General features: G+C 41.5%; 1 protein-coding gene across 2 annotated transcripts in view; it reads right to left on the bottom strand.

Annotated features, from left to right (window-relative positions):
• MARVELD2 (MARVEL domain containing 2) overlaps positions 1-12868 on the bottom strand; it is a 29160-nt gene that overhangs the window by 15627 nt on the left and 665 nt on the right. For both annotated transcript variants that reach the window (XM_003806783.5, XM_008957358.5), the window contains exons 2-3: positions 7665-8828; positions 3559-3594 (exon numbers count right to left, since the gene is read on the bottom strand). In XM_003806783.5, coding sequence (XP_003806831.1) covers positions 3559-3594; positions 7665-8813 — 1185 coding nt within the window. In that variant the 5' untranslated portion in view covers positions 8814-8828. The remainder of the gene's footprint in view (positions 1-3558; positions 3595-7664; positions 8829-12868) is intronic.

The raw sequence follows: 12868 nt of genomic DNA on the forward strand, positions 1-12868 counted from the left end.
GAAATCAGAATATTTCCATGTAGACATTTCATCTGCTTTAAATTTATTTTAATTACTTAATTTATTTTTGAGACAGTCTCGCACTATTGCCCAGGCTGGAGTGCAGTGGTAACAATCTGGATCTCAGCTCACTGCAACCTCCACCTTCCAGGTTCAAGTCATTCTCCTGCCTCAGTCTCCCAAGTAGCTGGGATTACAGGCTTGCGCCACCACACCCGGCTAATTTTTTGTATTTTTAGTAGAGATGGGATTTTGCCATGTTGCCCAGGCTGGTCTCAAACTCCTGACCTCTGGTGATCCACCCACCTTGGCTTCCAAAAATGCTGGGATTACAGGTGTGAGCCACCATGCCCGGCCTAAATTTTTTTTTATTTTTATGGTCTTAACTTTTTTTCTGCTCTTTTTGGATGAACCTTCCCGATCATCAGTTTGGAAAACTCTATTGGGAAAAAACTTTTTTTTTGAGACATAGTCTCGCTCTGTCACCCAGGCTGGAGTGCAGTGGCACGATCTTTGCTCACTGCCACCTCTGCCTCCCAGTTCAAGCCACTCTCCTGCCTCAGCCTCCCGAGTAGCTGGGATTACAGGCATGCACCACCATGCCTGGCTAATTTTTGTATTTTAAGTAGAAATGGGGTTTCACCATGTTGGCCAGGCTGGTCCCAAACTCCTGGCCTCAAGAGATCCACCTGCTTTGGCTTCCCAAAGTGCTCGGATTACAGGCGTGAGCCACTGCACCTGTTCTCTATTGGGAAGAAATCTAAAACCACATATGAGACAAAGAATTAAATCCTTGTCAGGCTTTTGTGGGAAGACTGCATTAAGCTCCAGCACGGGAAAGGCCACTCTTAGACAGTACTCTTGATGACAGACATGTCAAAGGAAAGGGGAAAATGGCCCAGTGCCCCAGAGTAACATGACCGTTCTTTGCTTCCAGCAAAAACTAGTCTAAGTAATGTTATGAATATAATTATTAAACTTTTCAACTTAAAAATGGGCTGAATGAATATCTGTCAGGTTAGAAATAGAGAGAACTAAGGGAGGCTGAGGCAGGACAATTGCTTGAACCAGGAAGTCGGAGGTTGCGGTGAGCCGAGATCGTGCCACAGCACTCCAGCCTGGTGACAGAGTGAGACTCTGTCTCAAAAAAACAAACCAAAAAAAAAAAAAAAAAAAGGAAAAGATATAGAGAGAACTAGCTATGTGTTTCAGTATGCATTTATTTCTCCAATTCTTGATTCTCTCTCCCTTTGAGTGTATAATATAATAATGCACAGGCCCCTGACCTCAAACCCATACCATCACGTTCCATGCCCACATTAGATTCCGGCTTTTCTAGCTTATAATATAAACCTGCACAGCACTTAAAGCACAGCCTTCAGAATTTGTTGCTGTCTCTATGTGATCTTATCTTATATCTATTATTTCTTTTAAAAGTGGTCTTATTTGCTTTTAAAAATTATATTAATTAAAACACAAAATAAGAAGGCACCCCCTAGTATTAAACCAAACAACAGACAGGAAACTGAAGTTCAGAGAAAGTAAGCAATTTCCCCAGGATCGCAGAACTAGTAAGTAGCTGACCTAGTACTCAAATTTAGATTGCCTGATTCTAAAGTTCACTTGCTGGCTGGGTGAGGTGGCTCACACCTGTAATCCCAGTGCTTTGGGAGGCTGAGGCAGGAGGATCACTTAAGACCAGCCCAGGCAACATAGTGAGACCTCTTCTCTACTAAAAATTATTTAAAAATTAACTGGCATGGTGGTGCATGCCTGTAGTCCCAGCTACTTGGGAAGTTAAGGTGGGAGGATTGTTTGAGCCCAGGAGTTTGCGGCTGCCCTCAGCCTGGGTGACAGACCCTTTTGAATTTTCAACCAAGTAAATATGCTCTCTTTTCAGAGAAACAAATCCAAAGACTGAATTCTCAACTCCTTGCTAAGAAATAATGTGCAGGCCGGGCGCGGTGACTCACGCCTGTAATCCCAGCACTTTGGGAGGCTAAGGCGGGTGGATCACGAGGTCAGGGGTTCGAGACCAGCCTGACCAACATGGTGAAACCCTGTCTCTACTAAAAATACAAAAATTGGCTGGGTGTGGTGGCGGGCGCCTGTAATCCCAGCTATTCAGGAGGCTGAGGCAGGAGAATTGCTTGGACCTGGGAGGCAAAGGTTGCAGTGAGCCGAGATCACACCACTGCACTCCAGCCTGGGTGACAGAGCAAGACTCTGTCTAAAAATAATAATAATAATAATAATAATAATAATAATGTCCAGTATCTCAAAAAATGAGGGTAAAATTTTCAATGAGGGTAAAATTATGATTATTAAAATAAATTATTACATATATGTAAATAATGATAACAGCATCTCACTGAGTCCTCTCAGCAAACTTGAGAGGTATGAATTATTACTATTGCAATCTCACAGATGAAGAAATGCAGGCATAGAAAGGTTAAATAATTTGTCTACCGCCACACAGTTGGTAAATTGTGGAATAGAAATTCCCTGACACTACAAAATTTGGCATCTTTGAAAAAAAGTATTATTGGCCGGGCATGCTGGCTCACACCCATAATCCCAGCACTTTGGGAGGCCGAGGCGGGCAGATCACGAGGTCAGGAGATCGAGAACATCCTGACCTCGTGAAACTAGCTAACATGGTGAAACCCCATCTCTACTAAAAATACAAAAAATTAGCCGGGCGCGGTGGCGGGCACCTGTAGTCCCAGCTACTCAGGAGGCTGAGGCAGGAGAATGGTGTGAACCTGGGAGGCGGAGCTTGCAGTGAGCCGAGATAGCGCCACTGCACTCCAGCCTGGGTGACAGAGACTCCATCTCAAAGAAAAAAAAAAGTATTATTATTATTAATTTCTTTTTTAACTGTCCTGTGTAGTAAAAAATTTGGCATCTGAAAGCAAGGTGAGAAGGATACAAAGAACAGCACAGAACTTTAAATACAAGTGAAGAAAGTTTCAGAGAATCACTTTCATTTAAAAAATAATTAAATTTCAAACATATGTTGGTTTGTTTACTTGCATAAATTTTCATCTAACAAAATTAAAAGAAGCTATAGATATGATTGTTTAATTTGGTCCTTTTAGTATCTGGAAAAAAGCTCAAAGTCCTAATATGAACTCGATGTAATAGCTACACTTTCTTTTCTTTTTTTTTTTAAACAGTCTCACTCTGTCACCCAGGCTGGAGTGCAGTGACATGATCTCGGCTCACTGAAACCTTCACCTCCCAGATTCAAGTGGTTCTCGTGCCTCAGCCTCCAGAGTAGCTGGGATTACAGGCGTGTGCCACCACGTGCAGGTAATTTTTGTATTTTTGGTAGAGACGGGGTTTCACCATTTTGGCCAGGCTGGTCTTGAAATCCTCGTCTCAAGTGCTCCGCCCTCCTCAGCCTCCCAAAGTGCTGGGATTACAGGTGTAAGCCACCGCACCTGGCCAATAGCTACATTTCACAGATGTACGATACTACTATGTAGATAAATAGACCTAAGAGAAAAGTATTAACAAATCTAAAGTATAATATGAAGTAAACTTTATTCTTACCATTTTCCTTTTCGATGACAATGATGGCTCATTTATCTGGAACAAAAAGAGTTCAAATAGTTTTTCAAAGGCATGTGAAGCTACTTTGCAAATATTTTCATCCATTTGCATTTATAGCCCAACCTCAATTTTAAGAGATTGATCCTCTACTTGATGGGTGTTTCTCATCCTCTTTTTGCCTAGGTTTTGAAGGGCCAGCGGAGAACTAAGAAGAGGGATAACTGTAATTCCCTGTCAATCAGGGCATAGAGAGGAGTAGGGAATACAGGGATGATGGAAACTGTTAGATAAAACACTCTGAATTACCCTCAAATTTTATTTATTCTTGCCTCCCATTACTTTGCATGATTAAAGAGTTAGGACAATTACTCTACAAAATTAATAGAAAAAAGCCCTAGGCCATTACATCTTCTAACCTTTAGGAAGTTATAGCAACGTACAGACAGGCACAACCTTCAACATCAGGTGACTGAAGTCTAATTAGGCATTATGAAAAGTCTCATAGACATAAGTTTTTGTTGAGAAAGGAAAAAGAAATAAAAGTATTATGTTGATCATTCTATTCATATAGAATTTTTAAATATTAACATTTAATAACTTATGCAACTAGCATAAATTTATGAGGAAGTATGTGTTTCACTATCTGGATTTCATACTGATTAGAATTAACATTTTTTACTTTGTACACAGAGATGTACATTTAAGAAATAAATTGTAAATTTAAGAAACAAAAATTTAATACACGTGAAGGTTTGTTACATTAAAAAAAAGTAAGAAATATGCTTAAAATGCTAAGACACATTTTTAGAAATAACTTGAATCTATGTAGAGTTCTAGCAAGAAAAATTATTTTGTGACAATCAAGCTAGGCACGGTGGCTTATGCCTGTAATCCCAGCACTTTGGGAGGCTGAGGGGAGAGGATCGCTTGAGGCCAGGAGTTTGAGACCAGCCTGAGCAACATAGCAAGACCCCGTCTCTACAAAAAATTTAAAATATATATATAGAGAGATCACATGGACACATGTCAAAGTCCTTTGTATAACATGTAGGTACTTGTTATAAAACTATTTTTTTCCATCAAGCACAGTGGCTTATACTTATAATCCCAACACTTTGGGAGGCTGAGGCAGGAGGATTGCTTGAGCCCAGAAGTTCGAGACCTGCCTGGGTAACATAGTGATACCCTGTCTCTACAAAAAATATTAAAAAATAGCCAGGTGTGGTGGTGTATACCTGTAGTCCCAGCTACCTGGGAGGCTGAGGCGGGAAGATTGCTTGAGCCTGAGAGGTCAAAGCTGGAGTGAGCCATGATTGTGCCACCGTATTGCAGGCTGGGTGACAGAGTGAGACCCTTCCTCAAAACAAACCATCAACAACAACAACGACAACAAAATGATTTGTTTCCCATTCCACTAGGTGTAAAAAGAAAATCTAAGGCTGGGCGTGGTGGCTCACACCTGTAATCCTATGACTCTGGGAGGCCAAGGCAGATGGATCACCAGAGGTCAGGAGCTCAAGACCAGCCTGGCCAACATGGCGAAACCCTGTCTCTACTAAATACAAAAATTAGCTGGGCATGGTGGCATGTGCCTGTAATCCCAGCTACTAGGGGGGCTGAGGCAGAAGGATCGCTTGAACCTGGGAAGTGGAGGTTACAGTGAGCAGAGATTGTGCCACTGCACTCCAGCCTGGTGCCAGATATTGGGGGAAATTCATCCCCGATATTTCACGTAGGTTCTTTTCTATATTCCCTAAGTGTCGGCCAGTCTGAGAAATAAAGGGAAAGAGTACAAAAGAGAGAAATTTTAAAGCTGGGTGTGCAGGGGAGACATCACATGTCAGCAGGTTCTGTGATGCCCCTGAGCCGTAAAACCAGCAAGTTTTTATTAGTGATTTTCAAAAGGGGAGGGAGTGTATGAATAGGGTGTGGGTCACAGAGATCACCTGCTTTACAAGGTAATAAAATATCACAAGGCAAATGGAGGCAGGGCGAGATCACAGGACCACAGGACGGGGCAAAATTAAAATTGCTAATGAAGTTTCAGGCATGCATTGTCACTGATAACATCTTATCAGGAGACAGGGTTTGAGAGCAGACAACTGGTCTGACCAAAATTTATTAGGCGGGAATTTCCTCGTCCTAATAAGCCTGGGAGCACTACAGGAGACCAGGGCTTATTTCATCCCTTATCTATGATTGTAAAAGACAGCCATCCCCAAAGCGGCCATTTCAGAGGCCTACCCTCAGGGATGCATTCTCTTTCCCAGGGATGTTCCTTGCTGAGAAAAAGAATTCAGCGATATTTCTCCTATTTGCTTTTGAAAGAAGAGAAATATGGCTCTGTTCCGCCCAGCTCACAGGCAGCCAGAGTTTAAGGTTATCTCCCTTGTTCCCTGAACATTGCTGTTATCCTGTTCTTTTTTCAAGGTGCCCAGATTTCATACTGTTCAAACACACATGCTCTACAAACAATTTGTGCAGTTAACTCAATCATCACACGGTCCTGAGGCGACATACATACTCCTCAGTTTATGAAGATGACAGGATTAAGAGATTAAAGTAAAGACAGGCATAGGAAATCACAAGGGTATTGATTGGGGAAGTGATAAGTGTCCATGAAATCTTCACAATTTATGTTCAGAGATTGCAGTAAAGACAGGCATAAGAAATTATAAAAGTATTAATTTGGGGAACTAATAAATGTCCATGAAATCTTCACAATTTATGTTCTTCTGCCATGGCTTCAGCCGGTCCCTCTGTTCGGGGTCCCTGACTTCCCGCAACAGTGCCACTGCACTCTGGCAACAGAGTGAGACTCCGTCTCAAAAAAAAAAAAAAAAAAAAAAAAAATTAAAAAAACCAAAAAACGGGCCAGGCATGGTGGCTCACACCTGTAATCCCAGCACTTTGGGATGCCAAGGCCGGTGGATTGCTTGAGTCCAGGAGTTTGAGACCAGCCCGGACAACATGGCAAATACTCATCTCTAAAGAAAAAAAAAATTAAAAAAATTTTAAAACCAAAGCGCTATTTGTTGCTATGCATCAGATTCAAGCAAAAGATTAAAAACAAAATACATATGTCAGTGTGTGCTTTTATAAGGACAGGATTTAATTTTTATTTATAGTTTTGCCCAATATATACCATGTGCAATTGTATAGCATCTAAGAAGTCTTAGGAAAAGTGGAAAAGCAAAAATTCATAATATAGTTAACTTAAAATTACAAAAAATTTTAAGGTAAATACTGAAAATTTCAGTGGCATAGGAGAGTCTACTACACACATATCCTTGGAAGAAGGCAAAATATCAACTTACTTCAGAGAATAATGTAGCCAGTGGAACATACTCTAACATTTGCTACTGTTCAACCAAAATAATTTTAGGTAGGGCTTTTATCTCATCCTTCAGTTATTATTATTTTATTCTTCTTATTGTTCTCATTATTATTTATTCTCATTATTATCCTATTAAGTTCTAGAAATATAAAAACAATGTAGGACTTCCATTCTCATTTTGGACCATACATCTTCCTCAAATAAAGACAAATTATCAAAACCACTGGGCAAGTTTTCAGAGTATGTTCATTACAATTCAATCCCTCAATACTTAAAAAAAATCAAACATGGTTTACCACATTCTTATTTGGCTTTATTCAACTCACTGGGAGAAAGTAAATTGTAACATTTAAATGAAAAATTAGGAGCTTTTATTAAAGAATTAAGATTGTTCTCAAACTTACTTTAATGATGAGACACTTATTTTACTGAGTATATTCCTCTTCTTCGCAAAAATTCGGTAGCTGTATCTTTCCCTTAAGCTTCAGACAGACATAATAATGCAGCCAACAAACTATATATTACACATCTGGTGTCTACTTGCAATGTTATATAACAGCCAAACACCAGAGTGGGTTATCCCAGTCAAAGCATGTCAGATATTGCACTAGGACTTTTGAATCTCAGACCATTGAAAAAAAAAAAAGGAAGAAAGAAAAGATTTCTGTGAAAGCTTTCTGTTTTGAGCACTATACATTTTTTAACAAGGGAGCAAACAACAGAAAAAACAAACATACACACACAAATGAGGGATTATGAAATCACTTACCTCCTGTTGTTCCATATATTCTCTATGTCTCCGAGCTGCCTCATGCCTCCATAACTTTAGGCAAACCAAAGCACTAATGAGATACACTATCATGGTGACAAACAGGAAGATCATTGCAGCTATCTGTCCTCCTTCTACCCGGCAGAACACTGCATTCACTGGTGTATTAAATAACGGATAGTAGCAGAGGCCACCTCTGTTGGTATCATTCACATAGACTATGGCTGCGGCCATATACAAAATAAACAAGGCAACGTTAATTCCAAATTCAGTTAGGGGCCACCAATTAGAGTCCAGAAGAATGGTCCGGTAATACATGGACATGCCAAGAACCAGAATAATAATGGTGGTGATCCAAGCTAATCCAGCAACCACGAGTACAAAAGGGGTCTTAGGGCCAGTGTAGTAATAGCCCCCATACATACTGCCCAGTCCACCAACGCCTCCCATGCCATACGGTTGTGAATATCCAAACAAGTTGTACCACTCACTGTCCTTGTGAATGTAAGCTGTGACACAAGCAAAGACACCGGCCCCCAAAAGCAGCTCCACCACACCCAGTATTCTCAGCAGGCCTGCCCACGACTTCATGTAGGAGTATCTCAGGTTATACTCCTCCACCTTCTCACTGTATGTTCGAACTGTTTGTGTGTGTCGGTCTAGAGATCCATAGGGATCCCGGGGAAACACTGCGTCAGCCTCTTTCCGGGAACTAAAGGTTCCTTCTGACCCTCCGTAGGGATCTTTGCAGGAGTTGGGGGGCGAACGGTGGTTCGGTCTTGCTGGAGAGGCTGGTGGTGAACACTCCACTCCATCGGAGATGTACCTGATATCAGACACCGGCTTATCCCATTCGGGGTCCTTTTTCTTCCCTCTGAAAAAGTTCTTCCAGGAGTCAGGGACAAAGCGCCTTACTGGTTTGAGATCTGGCGCTATAGCTGGTTCTTCTGTGTCACTTGAGTAGAAGTCTGGGCCGAATGGTGGCTGTAATGGGAGAGGGGGTGGTGGCAAGGGATCAGCGCTCACTGCCCGCTCACTGTCATGAAGAGTTGGGTGGGTTCTTATGGTGCTATCTTGATAGGGCAGGTCGCTTGGGACCTCATCGTAGCGCCTGTCCCGATTCCTGGATCTTCCATCATTTGACGACATTTGTGATTTTCACACCTGTGGCCAAATTTAAAGTTATCACTTATGATTAGTTACTTATCCTCTCAATGATGCTGATTTTATTCATGTAGTAGCAAAAAGTATTTAGGAGACCAACAGGACCATGTCTAATTATTATGATATACAAAAATGATAAATATGATACCGGGCACAGTGGCTCATGCCTGTAATCCCAGCACTTTGGGAGGCCAAGACAGACGGATCATTTCAGGTCAGGAGTTTGAGACCAGCCTGACCAACATGGTGAAACACTATCTCTACTAAAAATACAAAAACTAGCCAGGCGTGATGGCATGTGCCTGTGATCCCAGCTACTCAGGTGGCTGAGGTATAGACCGCTTGAACCCAGCAGGCAGAGGTTGCAGTGAGTCGAGATTGCACCACTGCACTCCAGCCTGGCTGACAGGGCTAGACCCTGTCTCAAAAAAAAAAAAAAAAAAAAAAAAAGATAAATATGTATATTTTAAAACTATAGATTTTATGTATTTTAAACAATTATATTACCCAGGGATACAGTCATCACTCTATGCCATTTTAAGTGCAATCAAGATTTAAAATCTTAGGCTGAGCATGATGGCTCATGCCTGTAATCCTAGTACTTTTGAGAGGCCAGGGCAGGAGGATCACTTAAGGCCAGGAGTTGAAGACCAGCCTGGCAACATAGTGAGACCCTGTATCTACAAAAATTTTTTTAAAATTAGCCGTGTGTGGTGCTGTGCCCACAGTCTCAGCTACTTGGGAGGCTGAGGTGGTGGAAAGAATCACCTGACCCCAGGAGTTTGAGGTTACAGTGAGCTATGATTACACCACTGCACTCTAGCCTGGGTGACACAGTGAGTCTCTGTCTCTAAAAAAAGAAAAAAAAAAGAAATGAAAAATGATTTATAAATCTAATTTATCTGTGAGCCCTATTAAACAATAAAATAAAAAACAAAAGTGACAAAACTTTAACAAAACAGAACGCGAACACACTCCCAAGTAGAGTCATTTCCTCAAACATCTAAATCAAAATACTAAGAGTTTGAGTGTAGCGAAATTTGATGGGTCAGCAAATATTCTTCATTTTCACTTGGAATAGCCTAGGAGAGGCAGTCTGTTAAAATACAGGGTGTGCACAGCCCTTCCCCTTCCTAAATCAACAAAGTCATTTTAGAGGACTTGCTTCTTCCAGTCTAAAATATTAACAATTGAAACTAGATGTAAAAAAATTGAATCTCAGAGACAACATCACCAAAGGCTAAGGCTCCCCCAAGGCACAATAGAGAATGGCAGCAATGACCATTACTATTACTCTTTCGAGAGCAATTCAGGTGATTTACTGTTCCCAAGGAGAGACTCAAGTCAGAAGGTATTCAATCCACCTCAAAAATAAAGCATAGAAAATGCACTTTTACTAAGCCTGTTGATTCATGAAATCAATGCTCTGCACCCATATACAGAAAGAAGGAAACCATTTGTGAATTAACTACTAGTTTTAAGGTATGCTGAATTTCTCTCTCGAATTGTTTATAAGTATTTTGTTTGAAGACTTAAAAAATTTTTTTCATTCACACCCTGCCAAGTCTCATTATTGAAGACTTAAACTGGGCACATGGTATTGTACTTGATACTATGAAGGTCTCAAAATTAAAATGGATAACCCCATCTTTTTTGTTATTGTTTTGTTTATTTATTTAATATTTTTAAGACAGGGTCTCACTCTGTTTCCCAGGCCAGAGCATAGGAGCACAATCATAGCTCACCGCAGCCTCAATCTCCCTGGCTCAAGCACTCCAGCTGCCTCAGCCTCCTGAGTAGCTGGGACTACAGGTGCATGCCACCATACCCAGCTAATTCTTTTTTTTTTTTGAGACAGAGTCTCACTCTGTCGCCCAGGCTGTAGTGCAGTGGTGCCATCTCGGCTCACTGCAAGCTCCGCCTCCCAGGTTCACGCCATTCTCCTGCCTCAGCCTCCCAAGTAGCTGGGACTACAGGTGCTCGCCACCATGCCCGGCTAATTTTTTGTATTTTTAGTAGAGATGGGGACCATGTTAGCCAGGATGGTCTTGATCTCCTGACCTCATACTCCACCCGCCTTGGCCTCCCAAAGTGCTGGGATTACAGGTGTGAGCCACCACGCTCGGCCGCTAATTCTTTAAAATTTTTAGTAGACATTAAGTATCACTATGTTGCCTAGGCTGGTCTTGAACTCCTGGGCTCAAGCGATCCTCCTGCCTTGGCCACCCAAAGTGCTGGGATTACAAGCGTTAGCCACTGCACCTGGTCTGATAACCCCATCTTTATACTGTTGAACAATTTGGAAATTCCTAAGGCTTTATTTTATTTTACTTTGGAAAACGAAGACCCTTCATTTAACCTGCCTTGCACCAGGCATGCTGAAAGTATACTGGTGGACAAACCACACTGAAATCCTTGCCTTCATGATGCTTTAACCGGGGGAGTGCCGGGCAGATTGACAGATGATAGATAAATGAAATATACAGTATGCTAAAGAACAAAGTTGAGAAAGGGGGTAAAGACTGCAATGGGGACAGGATGTTACCATCTTAAACCGAGCGGGCAGGGAAATCTTCATAGAGAAAGGGATATCTGAGTATAGAACTGAAGGTGAAGGAGGAAGCCAGGCCATTATCAGGGACAAGTGTTCAGGCAGATGGAATAGCTAGCGCAAATGCCCTGAAGCAGGAGTGCCTGGTATGTTCAAGAAATATTTAGGCATGGAAGCTACTGTGGCAGCAGCAAAGTGGGTAAGAAGGTGAATAGTAGAACTGAGGCCATCTGAATCATGTAGGGCCTTGAAAACCACTGGAAAGAAAGGACTTTGTCTTTTGCTAGGAGTGAGATGAGAAGCCACTGGAGGATTCTGAATAAAGGAGTGACATGATTTGACTTGTTTTAACAGTATCACCATGGATGCTGTGTTGAGAGTACACTCCAGAAGGCAAGAGGTAAAACAGGAAGACTGGCTAGGCCATTGAAATAATCCAATGGATCACTGAGATCTTGAGAAGAGGTCAAATGCTAGACAGGTATTTAAAATTTTTATTATAGAATTTTTCAAACATAATAAAAAGTAGAAAGAATAGCATTATGAACCCTTGTGTACCCACATCCAGCTTCTACACTTATCGATTTACGGCCAAACTTGTTTCATTTATACTCCCCATACTATTTCCTCTGCCAATAGAGTCCTCTGAAGTAAACCCCAGACATCTGATCATTTTATCTATCTGTACCTCATTCTCCACCCCTCCAGCTTAGCCTTGGGGAGCAGCAGACTGAAGAGTGTTTCAGATGCGTTAAAAATCCAGGTAGAGACGTTAAGAGGGCAAGCAAGGCACACAGGGTATGTACAGACTGGAGACAAGGGAATGGGGTGGAAACCCAGGGTCTTCTAATAGGGCACTCCGACCTTAGAGGATTAACTGTGATGGCCCCAGCAGGGTGCCCAATGCAAAGCCGCTCTGTATATTATAACGATCAGTTATTTTTGTACCTTTCTCTTTCTTTCTCTAAAAAAGTGTAAGTTCTAGAAATGCTATTACGACTCTAGTTTTTGAAACACATTCCTAAGAAATGTAGAAGCAAAAGCACAACAAATGATTTTAGCAAGTTTTACACAGCATTTACAGGATACGCTATGCTTAATTCAACTCACTGGTAAAAATACGATTCACTGTAATGGATTTAACTCTTCACCTGTTAAGTGGCTTATTTGAATCAAACCACCCTATCCATTTTTAAAGAAAAAACAAGCAATTATTAAAGAGTTGTGGAAAAGCAAGATAATGTGATTTTTAGAAGGGAATGGTTAGCTGTATTTCATTACATCTTAAATATCTGGATACCCTAATGTCTTTCAGGATGTCACTGAGAGTTCGTTCTGGTCCCGCAGGTCGCGGCAGCGTGTCTTTGTCCTGCTCAGGCCCCGGACCCTTACTCCATTCTTGGACACTCATCTTGGAAAGCCGCGGCAATGGCAGGAGAAATGGCTCCCCCAGCAAAATGTCACAGGAATCATGCCTGGTCACCTTTAC

Source organism: Pan paniscus, chromosome 4 (assembly GCF_029289425.2).
Source record: "Pan paniscus chromosome 4, NHGRI_mPanPan1-v2.0_pri, whole genome shotgun sequence".
Lineage (NCBI taxonomy): Eukaryota > Metazoa > Chordata > Mammalia > Primates > Hominidae > Pan > Pan paniscus.